Raw genomic sequence first — 23805 nt, forward strand, 5'->3', positions numbered from 1 at the left:
AGAGAGAGAGAGAGAGAGAGAGAGAGAGAGAGAGAGAGAGAGAGATCTGCTTCATTCTGTTATTTAAATGAAACAAAGAAAACAATGACTAGGTTTACCTGCAGAACACGATGGACAGCATCTATGATAAAGTAGATATGAAATGTGGAGTTTGTTTCTTCATTATTACTGTCTAGTTTTCCAACACAGAAATGGGTGGAGGGGATACTAAAGAGTAAGGAGTAAGGAGGCAAAACACACCACAATAACAATAGCAGCTGTTGCAGAAGTAGGGTTAGAGAATACATAAAACAGTTGGTAGTTGGTTACTATTGAGACAATGTAAGAAAGACATAATGACATATTCCCACCATTATCCCCTACAGTTAAGTTGTCCTGTTAGATGCAACCTCAACTAACAACTTAACAGCAAATGGACAGTAACTAATATGAAGGTAGATAACTAACTAGAGTCTCTAAATGGAAGCTGGAGTTAAACAATGGAAAGAAGGAGAAAAACAACTGTGAGCTTCTTTGCTTTTAAGGTGAATTAAAGCTTAAAAAAATAAAAACAGCTAAATCATTAAGTTCCTTTTAACATGAAAATTTTTTTTTTATTAAGTAATATTAATTTACTTATTAAAGGTTTAGTTTCTAAAAATGTACTCATAGTATACAGTGAAAGTTATGCATGGTTGATTGAAATGAGTGCTATAGTTGAATGCATTTCCTGGCAACAGTTAGTTTCTTCTGTTGAGGTGGATTTAATTGTGCTGTTAGTGTGAAACAGGTCATCATTTATGAACTTGAATTCCCTTTGTTTTTATTTGATGATGAATTGAATGGCTTGATTTTGAGCTGACCATTCTCTGAAACAGGTAAATTATCTTCAACTTATATTCCAACAATACCAATTTACTTCAAGAAGATCTATAAGTAGTTCAGGCAAAGTTCCATACCAAAATAAACCATTAGTTTTCTACACAAGAAAGCCAATATTTTTTTTTAGATTTTATATTATTGTATTTATCTCAAGTATATGTCTGACTGTACAGGTTATGTTCTGAAAAGATAGACAATAAAGACAAGGCTGGTGAAATTCAAACTAAAATCTGTGAAATCTACAAGCTGTTCTGTAAAACAGTCTGTGTTGCATGTCTACCATTGAAAATAGACTGCATCTTCCTATTTTTTTTTTCATCACTCTTGATGGATCATTTTAATGAAGTGAGTAGTGTAAGTTATGCTCTAAAAATGGGTCATCCTTTTTGATGGTACCCAATGGACTGTGCTGTAAAAAGAAATAATATTTTTATGAAAATAGACTATGTAATGGCATACTGAATAAATTTAATCAGAGAAAATACAATGAACAAGTAAATGCTACTCAAGCAGAATTAGTACTGAATTGATTGAGGTAACTTATCAAGCATTAAGAAAAAGGTACTCCATAAATCTAAAATGTTAAATATGATATTGAACTAGAGACAACTGAAATAGAGTCACTTCACTCATGAGGGAAATATCAGTTATCAAAGCAATATTTGGCACATACTATACCTAAAATGTATTGTCACTCTTTGAAAGTTACTAAGTAGCTTTGGGAGATTGGCTTCACAACCAAGAGAAAATGCATATAATCAACAATAAAGACCTTTTACATTTGATATACTGTATATGGTTATGTGTGTATGTGGGGTTAAAAGGTATAAAAATAAAGAAAATAAAATAAAGAAAAAAATAAAAGACTGCACATTTAGGTTCTTTACATGTGCTATTATGTTAATATGTCTGGACATTACCATTGGTTAACATTTAGCTAATCATATTCCACATCCAACTGTTCAGAAAAACAGAATCTGCCGATTTTGCAATTCAAGGCGAACATTCTTTATTGGATTCTTAGAGAACGCATGCTTAAAGGACTTAGTCCAAACAACAGAAATTGTTTTTTTCTCAAAGCTGTTTATGACTCAACCTATAGATTTTATATTATTTACTTCTTTTTATACAAATGAAGGATAAATCAATATTCCTTTTAATTTCATGCTATCACAGTTGTCTTTGCATTTCTTGTATGAGCAGTTTTTAGTGTTACATTTAAGATTTGAAGATAAGTTTGTGAAGTAATATTTCTACTTTATAATCATCATCATTTAGCATCTGCTTTCCATACTGGCATGGGTTAGACGGTTTGACTGAAACTGGTAAGCAGGAGAGGTGCACCAGGTTCCAATCTAATTTGGCCCGGTTTTTTACAGTTGGATGCCCTTCCTAACTTTTCTATGGATTAATGCTCTTCCTATCACCAAAAAAGACAAAGGATAATGTAGTTCTAGATATACCACATCATGAGAAAAAAGACAGAAAGCTCATAGCTGGAATGCCTTTGATCATGTTTTTTGGTGAATCAGGATTAACTTATGGTTAAACAAAAAAACATAATCACAAGTGGATTAACTGAACTACAGAAAATGTCTTATGTAACGACATAGTACTAGCAATGATATAAAATGTCAGGTGTTCAGTTAATTAATGATACTTCAATGACTCAATAGTGTTTCTAACATTATGATCTATTAAAGCTACTTCGCAGCTATTATTCATTGCCAGCAAGGACTGACACATTTGACCTATTCTCATTAACTAAAAGTACAACAATCAAGAGGTTAATTTCATCTTGAATTATTTAAATAATTTGGCTTATATTCTATCTGAAATCAATAATAACAAGAGCACTCACAGAGCGCAAACCTCTGCCAAGGCAACACCAACGATTAGCCAGAGATGATTTTTGAAATGAGAATATCTGAAATTAACTTGACTGCTCTCACCAACGAGAATACTAAAAATGAACCCAACCGCTCTCAAAAATTAAGTAAAAAAACAGAAAAATAATCCAGAATCCTTGTCCGGTACCTGATCGATCCCAATGGTTGTCATGGTAGCTGTAGAAAATTTAGCAACAGTAATAAATAGTTTATCCTTATCTAATACAAGCCAAAGTTAACAAATTCACTATTCAAAATAGTTTCAAAGGCAGAGGTAATAATAATAAGTTCTACTCAGGAATTTTTAAATGAATAGCATGAGACATTTTTGTTTTCTTGTCTCTTAAATTCTAGCATCCTTTAGTATTCCTGTTGTGTTAGATCTATGTATAGATGTATGTATGTAAGTATACTGTAAAGTGTTAATATGTATTATATATTATAAAAATGTTAGTGTTATTTAATTTCTGAACGGTTTTGCTGTTGTTTGTTTATGTAGTTTGATTTCTTTATCCATCAGTTCCTACTAAGAGATGCATGTAAAATTAATAATAGAGAAATGAAAATAAAACTTTGGAAATAGCCTAAAGGGAGATATATGAGAAAGGCTTGGAAGTCAACATAAGATTGCAATCATGTAAAGTAAATATAATAAATAATCCAGAATCCTTGTACAGTACTGGATTGATCCCAAAATCTAATCAGTTTGTGCCAGTCATGAGATCAAACATGCCTGAAAGTTTCATCTGAAGCTACCCAGCAGTTCTTGATATCTTATCCACAGACAAATAAACACGACTGAAAACAATACTTCCGCCTTCACTAAGGCAGAGGTAATAATTGTTTCAGATTTTGGTGCAAAGCCACCAATTTTAAGGGAAGGGGGCAAGTCAATTACATTGACCCCCCCCCCCAGTAATCAAGGATGAAAGACAATTGATTTTAGTGAAACTTGAACTCAGTATAAATGCATTTTGTCCCATGCATTTAATACTAATATTTATAATTATTTCTAATATTACTGAATCAATGAACCTCAGAATTTGAATAACACTCAAAAAAAAAAAATAAATAAAGATAAAAGTTAACCCAATAGGATTTGAACTCAGTCTACTGCCATATATACATTTATAAATACTAATAAAAAGTGATGTCTGAAATCAGCATTCAGGCATAAATTTGTAGACAAGGAGTGTGTTAGCAAATAGAATCATTCAGTTTGCTACTTGTATGGCAAATTCAACATCTTCAACAGTTTCATAGTGAGAATCCCTTTAAATATCTTTATATGTACATTAAATTCAATTCCTATGTGGCAAGTTCACAAAACAAAATAAATACATAAAAATTAGCACAAACTAAAAATAAAAGAAAATATTAAGCTACACATCTTTATGTAAAATATACAAGTTATAAGGTTCCCAAGAGAAATAACTTGTATCTGACGTGTGAAATAGAATTAGCCGAGTTTCATCTAAGAGGTTATGACAATGAAGCAATCTAAATCCCCTCCTAGAAGAAAGGGTGCTCAAGGCAGTTCAGGTTCAATGCAAAAGAGAATATTACAAATTATAATGCACACAATGGCTTTGATTAAGCTAACCACTCACAAATATCTATTTCTTTCACTATTTGTTGTTAGTTTACTTTTATGAAGCCCTAGAGTTATGACATAAGATTTGTGCTTCTCAAAGGATTCTGCAATGTTATTTTAATCGCTTAGTTTTACATGTTTACACTTTTAACACCTTCAAAGTACTCTCCATTTAAAGTAATGCATCAGTCCAGATGCGTTTTCCACTGTTCAAAGCAGTCCTTGAGCTCTTATGAAGTGATACCTTTTAATGTCTATTTTTTCTTTCACCTCCTCCACATCTACAAAACATTTTCCTTTAAGGACTTTTTTCATTCAGGGGAAACAAAAAAAAAGTCGCAAGAAGCAAGATCAGGTGAATGGGGAGGGTGGATAAGTGGGAGTCATGCCATTTTTGGTCAAAAACTGTCTCACACTCAAAGCGGTGTGTGCAGGCGCATTGTCATCATGAAACCGCCACTCTCCACAGGTTGGGGCATATTCGTCTGTGTCCTGAAAATGCTTCAGAACTGCCAAGTTAAATGTCTGGTTGTCCAGGAGGAACAAATTCTGTGTGGACAATTCCTTTCACACCAGTGAAACAAATCAGCATCATCTTGACATTGGACTTCATTTGATACACTTTTGGGGGTGCATGGTGACATTGAATGCTTCTATTGACTTGATTGCTGTTTCATTTCTGGGTCATAGCCATAGCACTAGCTTTTGTCACCAGTGATGACCTTCAAAAAAAGGTCTGGATCAACTTCCAACTGTTCTTTCAGTTCACGACACTCATTCAGTCATGACTGCTTTTGATCTTCTGTGAGCAAGTGAGGTACAAATTTTGCAGCAACTCTTTTCATTTGCAACTCCTCATTCAAAATTTGTTGGCAGGAACTCCAGGACACACCAGTCATATCAACAAGTTCATCAATTGTTCGTGATGTTTTCATTCGTTCAGGAAGTCAACAGTGGCTCTGAATGAGGTTGGTCTTCGAATGACAAGTAACCATTCCTAAAGCATGAACACCACTCATAAACTTGTGTTTTGCTCATGGCAGCATCCTTGTAAGCTGTTTGAGTCATGACAACTGTTTCAGCCACCATTTTCCCCAGTAAAAAAAGAGAATTTCATGGAAGCATGCTGTTCCTTCCTTTTAAACATCGCAAAAATTGATGAACAGGGAAGAAGCACTGCAAAACAAGGATGCACCACATGGCAGTATGACTCCAAACAGTGCTGCCAGTCAGCAGACTGAAGCCTGAGGGTTGCATCAAGTAGTTTCTGGCAGCAGAAGCCTGAACTACAACAGGCTTGTCCCACAGAGAACATTTCCTGTTACTTTTGGGTACCCCCTCATACATGCTGAAGCCCACCTGATACTTACCACTTCTCTACACTGTCTCTTCATACCCACAACACTTTTTTTACTTAATCCTTCCTACTACAAAGCCACAACCCTCAGGAAGTCTCTTCCCTTCTTATAGGTCAACAACCTGTTAAAGCTAAACATCAACCACACTTGTCTGGAAAGCTTGCAAATGATATGGGCACTGACCTTTTCCTCAAACTAAATTCAAATAACATAAATGTAACTTGCTCGAATCACAAGACTCTTTTAAAAAAAAATTATAGTGACAAAAGTAGCACTGATACATCCCAACCTGAAACAAAGATGAACTAATCAGAGTTCAACACCTTTTATCATAGGTCAGCTGAATTTAGGGTTTACCTGGGTTTAAACAAGTAAATGAGAAAAGAACATAAAAGAGAGCTATCACACCCCATTTATCAAGGATAATTTTGTAAGACAGGCAATACAACTGTTGGTATTGATTTATTTAATAGGTACAACAAGGCCTTAGATCTTGATATGAAATTGATAAAAGTGAAATGAAATAGCTACAGCAAGGATTTAAAACCAAAGTACAGTAGTGGCTCCCCTATTTTAATTATTAGTTTCTTGCTTGGATACAATTTCGGTGCTAGAGTACAGTAAATTGAATTCAGCAGATTATTATTATTATTACATAAGGCAGCAAGCTAGCAGAATTGTTAGCACACTGGATGAAATGCTTAACAGTATTTCATCCATTGCTACATTCTGAGTTCAAATTCCACCAGGGTTGATTTTGCCTTTCATCCTTTCAGGGATGATAAATTAAATACCACTGAAACACTAGAGTTGATGTAATCAACTAGTCTTCTCTCATCAAATTTCAGACCTTGTGCCTTTAGTAGAAAGGGATATTGTTATAATTACCTAATAGAAGGAAGATAAAGACAGGTAAAATCAAATCTGATAAAACTGCAACTAAATAGGAGGAGACTGGCAATGAATAAAGGAAACAAAAGGAATGGGAAGAAAAAGGAAGGAAGGAGGACAAAGAGATGACATATCAAAGAGATCAAAAATACAAAGATAAGTTTGAAAATTTTAAAAAGCAAGATGGGAAAAGAAATGGACATAGTGGATAGAATAAGTTACAAGATGAATGTAGAGAAGGCAGTTGGGAAATGAAAAAAACATCTAGCAAAAAAAAAAGACGTAGTGAAACAAAATAATGACATGAATAATGAGAGATTATAAAAATAACTTGATTAACAGAAACCAACAGACCTATTGAAACTCTCACATGTAATACTGCCATCTAATTGTTACAAACCTTTAAAAATTCATACAAAGCCCACAGGAGTCAGCAGTTATCAATAACTAAATACACAGTCGACTGATTACATGTGGTAAGAATCAATACTGAACACAACAAAAGAAGGAGTAAAACTGGTGGAAATCATATAGTAATAATGTAGAATAGAAGAACATTTGACTGCCTGATCATCATATTAGTAAGGTCCAATAAAGGAAGAAGGATGCAGTAGGGATTGCAGTCATAACTGCAACTCAGAGAGATTTCATGTTTGAACATGTTTCAGCCCTTCTTTTCAAGTCAAGAAATTCAAAGAGAAATGGAAACTAAATGACATCATCCATTATGCAGGAAGAGAAATAAATCTGTTTGTTGTTGTCAACTGTTTCTAATGACATATTGGATCAAAATTTCATTTAAAAAAATTGGAAAGATATTTTTACAGATATATATATATATATATATATATATATATATATATATACATACATATATATATATATATATATACACCTCTCTTAAGTGTAGAAATATAGCTGTACTAGTAAAATAACTGACTATGAAATAATAGAAGTTAAAACATTTGATGCATGAGGTGCAGCTGTTACAGCATCAGAGTGCATCAATGAAAATAGATATTCAAGTAATTTCCTATTTGGGATATGTGAAGGGCAGGATTTCCCAAATACATAAGTGAACAGAAGAGGTCTGACCTGCAATGAGATGTCAGAAGTACATCATTACAACTAACTTACTTACAGTTGATGGGATAACTGTGACAGTTTGGTCTCATTGATATATTTAAATACACATTATGAATAGAGAGGAGGGGAAAGAAGAGGCTTAAGAATTTTTACTACACACACACATATATATATTGTAATCTATCTATTGTCTTGAATTTTACCTTGAAGAGGGAGGGGACCTCGAGATAAATACAGAGGGTAGTCTTCTTCAATAGAAGTCAATTCAATGAAATGCCTCAAGTGGGGTGTGTTGGTGTACCATAACAACATGTAGGAAAGATAATTAACATTTTAGGCTGAACTTTTTCCAGAATATGGCACAATTATTGTCTATGAAATTGATTACCTCCATAGTATTGGTATGTGTAAAACTTAAGATTGATGTCTTTAAAACATTCCATACTATTCTCTCTGTTCAGAGGAGTACATTTAACATTAAGCTATTTGTTTTATTCCTCTTATCAAATTCTTGAAAAACACTAGGAAATCTTAAGAACATTCCAATTTCAAGTGAGACAAAACGTCCTAAATATGTAAACTTACCTGTACAGCACTGTTCAAGAAACAGTTATTTTCTCCAGGCGGATTACGTAACCCTTTTGTAGTTGCCAAAGAAAGGCTGTGATGTCGGTCCCAACCATTGAGGTAAGTCTCAGGTAACTGGGACAAGTCTTCTATCTCCATTATTATATACCTTTAGTCATAAACATCCTGTAAAAGAAAAGAAACCAATGTAGTGCAAAATAAAACTAAAAATAATATCTAAGTATACTAGCTGATATAAAAATCATCATTACCTTCAAGTTTTGCATCTTGCATTATTGAAAGATCAGAAACATTTTTAGTTATCTTCTTGCTTGTTTTTCTTTTAAACATTACAGCTGTCTTTTTGGAAAATACGCTAACAACTTATGGATGCTCATTCACTATGAATCATCTTCCCATAAGTCCATGCTGATATTGTCTGTCTTTATTTCAAGATACATTAACTGATACTTTAGCTATTCAGATGCTGTCCTAATACATTCAGGTGCAACTTCTCTTGCATTTTCCCACTGCATATCTTTGAGCCTACACTTGTTAGATACAGAGATGGTCAAGTATTGTGTGATTTTTGTGACATTTCAAAGAACTACATGTGGTATTTAGAGCAAGATTGTACCGCCCTATCACTCTAGATGAAAAATAAGCTGCAATTTCACTGATTGGTAAACATTTTCCAACAATTTAGGAAAAATACTTAAAGAGTTGGCAATCTAAACATATGCAGGGCTCAAAATCTGAATATTATATAATGCATAGCCAGTACACCTTCTCACTGATAAAACCTATATAAAAATCACTGGCAATGTTATTTAGTAGATAAATCATTATAAGGTGAATTTATTTCAAGTTAAGATGGTAGCAGTATCTCCACTTAAGAGCTTAGTCAATCTCCACTTAAGAGCTTAGTCAATTTCCACTTCTCATTTGCAATGGTTCCATAAGGTCCAAAAATCAAATCTGCATAAGTATTTCTATAAAAAATTATCTAAACACACACACAGTGTGTATGGGTATATATATCTATACACACACACACACACACACACACACACAATATTGTGTGCAAAATAGATATGGAGTACAAATTAAAAAATTATATGCAGACACACATAATATTCAGTGGAAATTCAATAACAATATTGTTTTTTTTTAATTTTTAAGAATACAATAATGTATAATAGAGAAAAAACACTGAGAAGGCCAAAATACAAGATGTCCTCCAATATAACTAGATATACAAAGTAGCTATGTGTAAGTGATCAAGCAGCAACTATTGCTGCTTTCAATATGCAATAACAAAAGCTTGAAGCTAGTCTATTGTTCTCACTTATTAGGCTGTTTGTTATGAAATCACTGAAGGGTATTAATATTGAAATGTTAGAACAAAGCAATTACAGGGACAAAACATTAACAAACAAAAAGAGTCTAAGGGTCCCTTGAAATAGGAGGGAATATTTGTTAAAGATGTATTAAGGAGGAGAGGCAGGTATTTCTAAATTTAACTTGAAAATAAATACACATGTATTTTTTATTTTATACAGCTCATTATTCGGTTATTTTGCCAGTTGTAGTTTTGTTTACAGATATAATTTATATTTTATTCTTGTTATTGTTGTAGTGGATTGGCAAAACTGTTAGCATGTCTGACATCTGTGATATTCAGCTACAGCCTTTTTCAGCTCAAATCCCACTGTGGTTGATCTGTTTTCCCCTTAATATGTTAGAAAAAAAAAACCCTTTTACTGTGGCATAAAAAGCTGCCATAGCTCAGTGATAATGCATTTGGTTTCCGATCCATTGTTTGGAAGAAAAAAAAAATTCAAAATAAGAAATCATAACTGAATGTCAGTTGTTAAAAGTTGATTGTTTTTGCTATTTAATGTAGTCTGCTACCAAAGCTAAGAATAATTAGGTCCAGTAAGTGCCTAAATAAGATTGCTGAAATAAATGTAAACATTGTAACACAATTTTACAATTAAGTAATCAAGGAAATTAAGTAGAGTTTTGATTAATGGAAATACATCTTCATTAAGTTGTTGATTAAGCTGAAAATTGTTTTCACTCCCCATTCTACCAAACAGGTAATCATTATTTGGTCTTTGAAGTCATTTCAGATAAATAGCAGATTAAAATCCATAGCATAGAAATAAAGAATTAGCAATCAGGAACTGTTTAACCCTTTCGTTTATGGTAAAGGAAATTGTAAGGTCAAGTGATTTGCATGTATAAAACACACACCCATATACACAAATGCTGAACATACTCAATTCTGTATTTTCTGCTAAACTGTATCTTATTAACAACATACAGCCATCCACCAGTAGGAACTGTTAGCCATATGGATTTCTTTGACAAATGTTTAAGGTTGTGTGTAATTAAATTACATGTTTTGTACAAGTAAACGTTATTAGTTGAGGAATAAATATAGATGAAAATAAATAATTACATAAGATATTTCTTTAACCCTTCGAATCCAAACCACCCACAGGAATTGAATGCACCACCCTAAGCTCTCAGCGAATTTCACTGAAAAGTTTTAATTTTAGGATACATGCTGAAAGACATGCTTGGTTCACAACACAAGGGTACAAAATAGAGAAAAATGATAAAATACAATATGTTCAAGTCTTTTTTCACTAATTTACCTCCAACACTGCACTTTGTTGTGCCAATCATGCCAGCAGTTTGATCCTGGTTTCCCAATACAGAGGAAAACTTTGCAGTGGTTACACCAGAAAATAGTCTTTGTTTTGGCAAGTCCTTATACTGAGCATTAGGATTTGCTCCCCTAGCCTGCCTATATTTCTCCATTTCTATATTTCAGCACAACAACTGTTTGTGGATGCATGTTCAGCTTGTTCCACCTCATGCAATCCAATGTCAACCAAACAATCCTCTGCAGTTGCTGGATGATCATGTCTTGCTTGGGGTACTGACTCTCACATCACCAATTAGTTCATGACAAAGCTTATGCAAGAAAACATGGAACGTGAAGGTTCTTTTGTTGGGCTGGACATGAGGTTTGTAAAATTCCTGCAAAACAGGCATTATATGATATCCACATAAAGAACTTCATCACTAATTGGCATGGTCGTTTGTAATGGCATCAACATTTTTGCAGGCATGTCATTTAGTTGTTTTTGTCTCTTCCTCCTATGAAGTTATTGTAACTCTTCACTGCTATCGGACAGGGGATAGGTACAAAACAAAATATATGGGGCGTTTGTTCATCCATACCATTGCTGCAACATTCCCACTGAACAGAACCATTGATTCCTCTTTTTGAATTTACATGTTAGTTCTTTTGAGACACTTGGGAAAGAGTTTCTGTTGATCAAAGCTGGTCCACATAATCCTATGCCTTTATCCAATAAATATTCTGCAAGCTCAACTGATGTATAAAATCTGTCCATGAATAGTTCTGGGCCTGATACCCACTCCATCATTTGCACTACGAGATTCCCTACGACATCCAAATTATCAACTGCTCAAGCATCCAGTCTCCTTCCAGTGTACACTTCAGCATTCACAATGTAACCATTTGCACTGTCTGTTAGCAAGAATGACTTCAAGCCCCAATGGATGGGTTTGTCTTTGATGGATAAGGCGTTTTTGGTTGGAATCATGTCTTCATCTAAAGATAGCTCACATTCAAGCACAAAATGTTTATGAAACCATGGCAAGATATAATAAATAATTAGCTGTGGCTTGTATATTTTATCTTTCTTATTTACATTAGGATCATCCTCATCAACACAATATAACTTTGACCATATAGCTAAAACCTGTCCCTTACCATGACCTGCCCAAATCCTGGAGTTGATGTCAAAAAGCTACCTTTTGTACACCAGTACTGATCATATCTATCCTTATGAACTAACATCTCTATGGCAACCCTACAACCAAAGAAGGCCATCATCTCTTTTACTGTTGTGTCATACCATTTTTTTTTGTAGCATATTGGACTTAGCAGCCTTGACATGTGCAGCCTTCTTATTACTTTCTCTAACCAAAATGTCCCAAAGCACATCGTCCCAAAATAGGGAAAGGAAATCCAAGGAGCTACTTTCTCCATTTATATGAGGTGGAATATCCTTTGGGCCTGTGGGGTAGTTAGGACTAAACTGTCATGCTATAAAACCAGCCATATCTCGTCTCCAGGGAACAAAAATATTCATGTTTACTACTGCCATCAAGCCTCTACCGTGCTCACCACAACACCCCATCTCGTATTAGCCTGGGATATTTGGGCATGCACTGCAGCATTGTCTACATTAGGTACAAGTTTACCGTGATCACTATCAGAATCACTGGGCAATTCTTCGCTAGTCTCTTTCTCAAAAACACTTTTGTTACCGTAATCAGACTCATCTAAATCCTCCTCATCATCAATTAGAATCTGAGCTAGTGCTTCTTCAGCACTGACACATTTTGAAGACATTTTCAGCAAAATTCAAGCACTAAATAAGGAATCCACACTAGAATATGTATGCTGAAGACCCAAAATAACACACTCACTAATTGGTTGCTATGTGACTCAAGTGGCTATTTTTATAGCGTGTAACAAAATGAAGACATGTGGAGTGCCAGTAGACCAGCATTTTGGGAATATACAGCCTTAGTGTAGTGCCAGTGCACTGGCATTTCGGGTTCTAGGGGTTAAACAATATCAAAAAGTTGAACCATTTTAGATAACTGTAATATCTAAAACTGTATTTAATTTTTTTTTTTTTTGAAATTCTATTTTAACAAATTAATAAACCAAAAAGATTAAGTAAAATATCTTTGATATATTGTTATATTTAGATCTTCCATGAGTATCATTTAACATAGATGAAATTTGAAACAAGACCAGGCTCCTAAATATATGGAAAAATTGCAGACAATACAAATTACAGGACAACGTCTTATATATCAATAGGCAGTGGATTAGTGAAATCTTTGAAGTAACATTCAAGAACTAGGGGCAATTTAATATTCCAATCAAGCATTTTAGATGTGAGAAGAATTATAGTATAAGACAAGGCAATGATTTAGAAAAAGAAAAAAAAAGTTGATTGCTAGCCATTATATATATATATATATATATATATATATATATATATATATATACACACACACACACATATATATATATACACACACACAAAATATTTAACCTTCTAACAAAGGATAGGGGTTCACACTAACCCAATTTTCATTAAAATTGTTCTTTATAATACTTATGTAACGTCAGTTAAGGAAAACATTAAATATTTTGAGATTGCATGCAATTAATAAATTCTCTTTGGGTTCTGAGGAAGCACTGAAACTTTCTTGGTTTTGTAAAGTTGAAGTAAATCTTTTTTTAATTGGAATAGTAGGAAGAATGATGCTGAAATGAGTTCAACACTTCTCGTGATTGACTGGTTTAAAATAGAAAAGGCTAAAAGTGGGAATATTGTTTATAAATGTACAGATCAGAGTTTGATGACAAAGGCTAAAGAGGAAATATTGTTTATTAATAGAGATCACAATTAAAAATATTTTAAAAGAGGATCTAAGTGAATAATAAATAATAATAACCTAGGTAGCAAGAAAGAATTCACAATCACCTCAAGTTTAATATCTATTTAAAAAGTATGTTATTAGTCTGAGAAGTTGTCAAATAAAACAAAAGGTTACAAAATGAAGAGTAGTAGAGATGAGACTGCAATATGGTGTGGCAAGTTTGATATTTTCTGAAAACTATTTACACTTTCAAGCGGAATAGACATTATTTAGTAAAGCATTATCTTTTATCCTTTACGTGTTTCAGTCACTAGAGACTGTGGTGATGCTGGAGCACTGCTTTGAGGAATTCAAGTCAAACTAATTGACCCCTGGGACTTATTTTCTTTTTAAGCCTGGTACTTATTCTATCAGTCTCTTTTGCCAAACCACTAAGTTATGGGGATGTAGACACACCAACACCGGTTGTCCATCAGAGGTGGGAAACAAAACACACACGCACACACAGGGCTTCCTGGTGGTGTTGGATCATGTCTGCAAGGATCCTGTGACAGAAGGACGACTTGCCACCGGTCGTGTATGGTGGCTTATGAATACAGATGGGAACTGTTCTCACAGATTCTGATCATCCCTTGAAACTTCTATGAACTCACAATAGCAGTCAGCTTACCCCCACCCCACCAGGTGACTAAACTTGGAACCATGTGGTTGGGAAGGAAGCAAGCTTCTTACCACACAGCCATGCCTGCACCATTATAGGAAAAAAGAGTAAGGGAGTAAAACAAAACCCACCTTAAGCATAAGAATAATTACTGAAGAAAGAATACAGTCTGATGATATTATCTCATTAGGCATTGCAATTATTATTAATGTTGTTGATTAATATAAAAAAGAGTGGGCAGTAATGTTACTTGTAACCTTGACTGATCATTATCAACTCTTTCGGTGGAAATAAATATACAAAAAAAAAACTTACTAAATATGTAGATAAACTTAGTGTAGGAGAGTGAATGATAATATTGTTCACTGTAAGAACAGAAAGGATAATATTTGAATCTATATACATAATGATACACTATAAGTGAACTGAAAATGCTAGTTAACACTCACATACCTAGAAATTTGTGTAAAAAAGAGAGAACATGAAGGTAAGGAAGAAATACACCAAACAGCACCCACATGATATCAGTGATTGCAGAAGAATGTGATTAAAACACCATTTCAGTTGTTGCTGTGACATTTGAAGTGGAGATAATGGTTATATACTATGAACCAGATATAATTATACACAAGATAAATAAAACCCTATCATTTACTCTCCTAGGATTATTGGCAATGAACTAATTAAAGTGAATGAAGTACAGCTTATTTTATGTACAATTCTACCATGGTATAGTAGTAAGTTTCAGAGAAAGATTAGTAGTAAAAAAGAAAATCTATCAGATATCATTTCATTTAAACAGTTTCTGCTTAGAAAGCAAAGTGATAAAAATGAAGGAAAGAAAGTTTCTGCTAAGTTGGAATTGAAATGATAGGAGGAGGTATTATCAAATGTGTGTAGAAGTAGTTGAGTTTGGGAGAAACTGGGACTGTAAGTAGTAATATAGTGAGGACACAAGTAAAGAAGGAATCAAGTGTTGAGAGAACTAAGCTACCAAGTAATAGTTTTGTTGTTTTTTATTTTTAATTATGTGGTTTATGGTGTTTCATATCTACTCAGGTGTAAGAATAAGAATAAATAGCTCGTTTCACTTTGGTATGATTTTAATTGTTACCATCAACAAAAACTCATCAATGTAATAACATAATAGCTGAATTGTCTTCACATCAAGAGGATGCTGCAGACAATTAGAAAATATTGAGTTCATAAAAAATGTTGTCTATGCAAAGACATTGTCAAAATTTCCTGATTGAGGAATGTTGTATATAATGTATAAAGAAGTAAAAACTAATAAGTATTTTGATCTATTAACTATTTCTTTTAATTCAGCATTGTTTTACCTTTCTTTATTTTTCTTGAATTATATACCTATATTTTAGGGAATGTACTAGCAGCAATTAAAGAAATCAATAGAAAAATGTCAATGTTTTTATATCCTTCTTTAAAACTAACCAATGTGTATAGAAAAAAAGTGGCATTTATGTCATTGCTAACGAGTAGTCTGATCTAATCAGTTACTTATGTTAGACATAATAAATACTGGAAAGATCTTGTTTCACAGCCACCGAGTTCTAATCAAACAGATTTATGAACAAAGCCATTTCAACCATGCCCATCCCACTTTTTTTCCAGACACTGTATCAAGGACTACATTTTTTATGACAGTAGATGTAATTTGAAGGAGATTAGGCAGGTATTTCTAAAAGTTGAGCAATCACAAAACAGTTCCCTTGTTGCTTTGTAGTGGAGATATTTTTGAAAAAGGAGAAACATTCAGCTATTAGATGTAACATATTTAAAGTTTAACTTACAGCACAGAGTCAACAATATACTATAGGTTTTTTTCAAGAAATTTCTGTGTAGTTTCCCAACCTACTAAAATGAAGCAGCCAAATCTCTCTCAATTTAATACTTTCACTTTAAAGTAAGAACATTTTAGTTTCTAAATCGTAGAAGAGCAAACTTCATATTAAAGATAAGAAAATCACTGCTTTAAACATTGATCAAATGCATGATATTGACAATTACAGTACTGCAAGTCTTCAGAAGCAATGCTAATCAAGACTATTAAACATAAAAAATAAAATTCTTTTCATAATTTTATCTCCTTCACTATATACCAAATTTATGGTTGCTGGCAGCACTCCCACATTAGATAACAAATGTAACTCTTTCAGAAACAAACCATAAAATACTTCTGTGGAACACACATACACATCATAAGTGAGTTTTGCTTTAGAGTAAATCTAAAGTATTTACCAGCATGCAAACAAGTAATTTCTACTTCAAACAAGGACAATGGAATAGCAGAAGTGGCTGAGTGTTGGACTAAGTACTATGAAATAGTCTCATGCTCTTTAGCATCTCAAATGTCAAAATTACTGTCAAAATAACTGAACACATGAAGAAACCTTACAGTATTTAAGTAAATGAGCTATAAAAGTAGTAATTATTATTTCTAATTTAGGTACACAGCCAGAAATTCTGATGGAGAGGGGTTCAGTCAATTCTGCAAGAGTCTACCTTCTGTATGTAATCAATAAAAATAAATAATAGTCATAAACTGATGTTCATTCTATTGACTAAATTTCTTTACAATTTCATTAAGTTAGAAATAAATATTTTCCTTCAGAATCTTCAGTACAATAACTCAGAAAATAAAAGATGTCCTAATAAACTGAAGGACAATTTGAAAGTCAAAATATCTCAGCCTATTATAATATTTAAAAAATAAAAAATAGATGAGTAACAAATGGTGAAGTTACGTTACTATTTCCTTACATTTTGAGGATCAGATGGAAGAAATTAATAAAATCATCTAGAATTTATTCAAGAGAATGAATTTATTCAAGAGAAAGCAATATTTTAGTTATATATATGAGAGAAAAAGGTAGGATGGATTAACAATACAGATTGTTTTGTAGATGGATTTTATGGTTAAAAAAATAAATAGGTTAATCTTTAGCCTCTTAAATGGATTTACTGCCAAGGCAACAGTGAACAGCCACTGAAACCACAGAGCAAATCATACCAATAAATAGCATTTAAGCAAATGAACTATAAAAATAATTATTTCTAACATAAGCACAAGGCTGACAATTTTGAAGGAAGGGGTTGGGTTAAGTCAATTACTTTGAACCAGGTATTAGACTGGGTACTTCATCAACCCCAGATGGATGAAAGGCAAAGTTGACCTCAGTGGAATTTGAAGTCAGAATTGTAAAATTAGACCAAATACTGCAAGGCATTTTATCTTACTGATAAAGAATCAGTGCTTTACTGATTCTGTCAATCTACTGTCTCATCAACAACAATAATGGTTTCAAACTTTGGCACGAGGCCAGTAATTTCAAGGAAGGGATAAGTTGATTAGATTGATCCCAGTGTTCAACTAGTGCTTATTTCATTGACCCCAAAGGGATGAGAGGTAAAGTCAACCTCAGCAGAATTTGAACACAGAAAGTAAAAATGGACGAACTACCACTAAGCATTTTGCCCAGCATGTCACCTTAACAACAGCAACAACAACTGACTTAGACACAGGAAAAATACTTTGAGGGATAGTACAAATACTTTGAGGGATGTAATCAATCTCAGTACTTGACTGGAACTTACCCCAATCTAGAAGGATGAAACAAAGTTGACTATAAAGGAGGCTTGAACTCACTGGATAAAAATGTAACTAATAATTATGCTTTTAAAGAGAAAATCAATGAAAAAGGTATTATCATCTACTTGCAGAATCTCCTTTATATCCATATTAGAAATGAGATGCAATACTGTTCACACAAAGGTGAAGTATTTATTGCGTCACCTGCTATTTCTATATTGATTGCAGATGTTCTACATTAACTTCATCTACTGATGGTTGCACAGCAAAGATACAGTTGCTATGATTGAGATATGACAGTGATTCTAACAATATAGACTTGACATGAGTCATAAGAGGAAAACAGCTGTTGCTGTATAGGTTAAGTGAACTAGTTTATTCAACATTTTCAGTATTGAATTATTCTCAATACTAAACAGTGCTACACTAAAGAAAAACAAGTGTTATTGATATACATAAGTACAGAGCAAGTCAAAAATCGTTTATCTTTGAGGTCACTGCTGATGATAATGGAATGGGAAATCTTTGTTGTTAAAGAGGAAACTTCAAAGTTTAAAGTTTGTAGAGTTTCATTTATGATGCAGTAAATGTTTTAATGGTTTGTTATAAAATTTGAAGCATATTTAAAAATCAAAAACAGTAGTCTCTCTTTTCCTGTTATTTTGTCACTTTGCCTTGCTCTGTTGTATTGTTTTTAACCATATCACAGCAAATATCCAAGAGCTAATGTTCTTAATCATATCAAAGATCTAAAACATTTGGCCATACTCAAATACAAGATAAAATCCAGCTCATGAGAGACACTCAACCTGCTAGAAATGGCAACCAAATTTATCTCAAATTACACATTACTTTCTTTAATAAGGAAATTATTATATTAGATACCTTCAACTGACAAAGACAAATAAAGTTTCATTCGACATCATCAAAGAGAGAAAACTAAAATATCTTGGGAATTTAATTAGAAAAAGTTATTGAGACCATTGTTACTATTAGACAAAATGAATGGAAAAAAAGGAAAGAGTAAAGACAGCACAAGGAAAACCAAGATGGTAATCTAAGGTTTTCAATCTACAGAAAGCAAACAATTCTGATAATGATTGCACATATTGTGACATAATGGATCATACATGTACTCAAGCAGGGCTGGGAATAAATAACAAATCCAACACAAATGAGTTAATAAAGTTTATATCAGTCATACAAACAGAATAGTATGAATTCACTACAAGGAAAGCAAATGGATGTTGATGTTACATTGGAAAACTGTTTCTGTACAAGAACTTCCTTTTTGTCTTACTTCTCATGGCAACCACAAAACTTCAAACCAGCAAGGGAGCATGACTTGCAAGAAATAGCAGCTGGCTTTCCTTCAATCACATGTCTTCAAAAGAAAGAACACACTGAATAATATAGTCCTAGATTTACTACAGAATAGTCACAGCTAAAAATTCATTGACCATAGGTTTGCTTGTTGGGAACTGAACTGAGAGTAGACAGCAAGAAAACTATACTAAAGACAGCAAGAAAACTATACTTAGTGCTGACCTGATACACTTGTTACTAAATTACATCCAAAGTAATTCATCTGCCTGACAGGAAAACATTCACTAACCTAGATTCTAGACTACTCCTTTTTACACCTACCTAGAAGCACTCAGCTCACTTCCTTCCATCTCACCGACTGCTACTTATTATTGTATACTAAATGTTTTCCTCACTTGTCTCTCCTTGGATTTGCATTGCTTCAGAATTCTCTGTCCATACTTTTAAAGTATTTTGTTTGATCTAACATTGAACATTAACCCTTTAGTGTTCAGATTATTCTTTCAAATATAAGGCCTATTTATTCACATTGTTTTGAATTAATCTTCATTGCTTTGAGATTTCAGTGAAGTGACTATTTATTTTTAGAATGACAGAGTAGGTGTGCGAGGCTGGATTTAGTCAGCATGAACATAAAACAAGTGAAATTTTTGGGCCAGTTTAAATGCTAAAGGGTTAAGAAAAATAAAGCTTATAAAACTGCAGATTAGAAATTTACCTTATCACTTTCTTTTTTTTCTTTTTCTTGTTTCAGGCATTAGACTGTGGTCATGTTGTGGGGCACCAGCTTGAAGGATTTTAGTCAAACAAATCAACCCCAGTACTTATTATTTTTTTGTAAAGCCTGGTACTTGTTCTATTGATCTTTGGCCAAACTGTTAGGTCATAGGGACGAAACACACCAACACTGATTGTCAAGCAGTGGTGGGGGACAAACACAAACGACAAGCTTCTTCTAGTTTCTGTCTAGCAAATCCACTCACATGGCTTTAGTCAGCCTGTGGCTAGAGTAGGACTGAACCTGGAATCAAGAGGTTGGAAGACAAATTTCTTACTACACAGCCATGCCTGTACCTATTTACTTGTGTACATCTTCCTTCAAAATTGAAGGATTTGTACATTCACACATAACTATGGCTGCAGTCTTCCCTGAAAACATGTCTGAACAAGGAGATATTTTACTTGGAAAGCAAATAATATATGGTCTTATCAAAATATATCATTCTATAGCCAGATTCACCATCAAATAATAGTAACTTTACTCAAAGCACAAAGGTCTTTTTGCAGCTGAAATATAGTTGATGATAACCAAAAAACTACAGCAGGAAAGATGTCTTGAAGAATTCTGGACCTTATATACATCAGCAAACGAAATTACTTAGAACCAAAGGCACTTCTATAAATTTTGACTATCAGTAGAAAACTGAGGAAATAAAACATTTTTGATTGGGAATTGAAACTGAATTACATATATAGTTTGATAACCTTGTCCAGTTAATTCTACAATGTGTACTTACTACTCTCATTAGACAAAAACATTCTACGTAGCTTGCTTACCAACCACATGGTTCCGGGTTCAGTCCCACTGCGTGGCATCTTGGGCAAGTGTCTTCTGCTATAGCCTCGGGTCGACCAAAGCCTTGTGAGTGGATTTGGTAGACGGAAACTGAAAAGAAGCCCGTTGTATATATGTATATATATGTGTGTGTGTGTGTGTGTGTGTGTTTGTCCTCCTAGCATTGCTTGACAACCGATGCTGGTGTGTTTATGACCCCGTCACTTAGCGGTTCGGCAAAAAAAGAGACTGATAGAATAAGTACTAGGCTTACAAAGAATAAGTCCCGAGGTCGATTTGCTCGACTAAAGGCGGTGCTCCAGCATGGCCGCAGTCAAATGACTGAAACAAGTAAAAGAGTAAATCTGTCCAAATGAGTATTTTGCATGCATCAGGTATAATCAGAACCACCAAGCAGCTAAATGACAAATGAGACAACATACTCAGACTGCAATAAACTATTGTATGTGAGTGTGCAATGTGGTCCTCCAGCAGATAAGAAGCATCTAGAGCACTGAATCTGGTGAATTGTATTCAGTTAGTCAAACAACTACCTACATCCATGAACCTGATAAACCAGTGCTGACCAAAATCTACATAACTAAAAGGTCATTGGCAGGATTCTACTGTTACAGTGTGTTGATACTTGATAAAAATCACTTCAATTAGTAAATGAAACTCCTAACCCACATATAGATAGCTATGTTTTTGACATTAACTTATTGTTAGCATAGGTGAAATTATTGTAGGAAAAGTTTTACAGCAAAATATTCTTTTAACTATTTGACTAGAATGTGACAAACATTTTTTAACAAGACAGCTCGAGTATAAAAATATCTTATCGTAGATAAAAGTGATAAAAGACCATAGCAAGTATATGTAGCTACCAGTAGGTCAACTTAGTTCAGTATGTGTGGATATTATCTTTTCTAATCAACTCCTGCTTCATTTTGTTAAATCTACTATAAAAGGAAATGGTTTCAATTAATATCTCTTGGTAAATGAGTAGATCAGAGAGTGAAATATCTACTACTACCAGTACACACAAGAACTGAAGGTGCAGCAGTCAGGTAGTAAACAGGTAAACTTCCATTTCTATTGTAGTAGACAATCCCAACTTTCTTTCGTTTTTGTTTTTTTATAGGTGTGCTACAAACAAAGGTAGGGTATAGGTAAATATTTTTCATAAATCTAAATCAAAAAGGAATATTTTAGTTTCAAACAACAGAAATAATATTTCTTTCCAAATAACAGTTCTATTTTAAAATTACATTACTATACAAAGGAATATTAAATATTAATTTACTCACAAAGCTGAAATTGTAATTCACACATTTTATTACCAATATTTGTTATTTTGAAAAACAATTACCAAAGAGAAAAGAAATTCACTTTTATGATGGATAAATGCTTCTACCCACCGGTTGTAAAGTTTGTTTTATGTAGATTTGTGTGGAAAAAAAAATGATTTTATAAAGTTCTATAAAAAAAAAAAAAATGAATATTCCCAGTTATAAAACAGGTTATATTCCAGAAACATAGCTGGAACAATATAAAGTATAGCAATTTGTATTACCCTAACATTCAGAACTCAAATCTTATAATGTTACTGTATAAGTATCACCTACATGCAAGGTTGAAATAAATTCTCTAGCAAAAGAGATCTAAAACTAATAATAATAATATAATAAAAGAAAGAAATCAATATGTGCTCTATAATGATTAAGGCTCCACATCCTAGCCATGATAACTGGCCATACCAATACCAGTTGAAGTTCATGGAATTTTTTCAGATTATATCAAACTGTGGCCTTTCAAATAGAATCAAAATGAGAACTCAATATTATATTTGTTACAACCTTCAATATTTGTTTAATGAATGGTATTAAGTATATTCTTACTATCACAATATCCTACAGATCAAGTTCTCATTCTTTAAAAAAAAAAAGCATTTATTTTGGGGGTAGTCAAAATACAAAGTTAATTTTCTCACACCTACAACTTTTTTATCTGTATAATTGATAACCCACACCAGAGCAACTTGACAAACTTTTACCAGCAATAAAGTTCCAATTAAAGAAAAAAAAAAACTTCAAGGTAAATCAGTTATTCAGCCAGGTATCTCAGTTTTCTTTTGTCAAAATAAAGTAGAAAGAAAAATAAAAAAAACAATGTTTTAAGTTTTGCTGCACTACAGTCACAAAAATAGTAACAGCAAGTTGAAGGACAGCACAAAGTCTAAGCTTTTCAAAAGAGAACCATATATATATATATATATATATATATATATATATATATATAGCAGGTTTCATTCAGCTTTCTTCTAACAAATCCATTTATAAGCAAGGCGTTGACTGAAGGCACTTGCCTGAGGTGCCATGCAGTGGGACTGAACCTGGAACCATGTCATCAGGAAGCAAATTTCTTAGCATACAGCTATACATTGCCTAACATATATTTTAATAAAAATTTTAGTTAATCATGATAGTAAATAAATGAATTCACTATTTAAATGGATTCCTGTACTTTCTCAACAGTTAGCCCATTCTCTCACTGATGTCCACATTTTTTGCTGATATACATCATGAGATATATCATCATCATCATCATCGTTTAACGTCCGCTTTCCATGCTAGCATGGGTTGGACGATTTGACTGAGGACTGGTGCAACCGAATGGCTACACCAGGCTCCAATCTAATTTGGCAGAGTTTCTACAGCTGGATGCCCTTCCTAACGCCAACCACTCAGAGAGTGTAGTGGGTGCTTTTACGTGTCACCCGCACAAAAACGGCCACGCTCGAAATGGTGTCTTTTATGTGCCACCCGCACAAGAGCCAGTCCAGGGGCACTGGCAACGATCTCGCTCGAAAACCCTACAAGGCCAGTCAGGCAGT

General features: G+C 33.4%; 1 protein-coding gene across 2 annotated transcripts in view; it reads right to left on the minus strand.

Moving 5' to 3' along the window:
- Window positions 1–23805, minus strand: part of LOC106868481 (uncharacterized) — a 71490-nt gene that overhangs the window by 35680 nt on the left and 12005 nt on the right. For both annotated transcript variants that reach the window (XM_014913767.2, XM_014913768.2), the window contains exon 2: window positions 8265–8432. In XM_014913767.2, the coding sequence (XP_014769253.1) occupies window positions 8265–8405 (141 nt within the window). In that variant the 5' untranslated portion in view covers window positions 8406–8432. The remainder of the gene's footprint in view (window positions 1–8264; window positions 8433–23805) is intronic.

This window comes from Octopus bimaculoides, chromosome 1, assembly GCF_001194135.2.
Source record: "Octopus bimaculoides isolate UCB-OBI-ISO-001 chromosome 1, ASM119413v2, whole genome shotgun sequence".
NCBI classification, from domain to species: Eukaryota; Metazoa; Mollusca; class Cephalopoda; order Octopoda; family Octopodidae; genus Octopus; species Octopus bimaculoides.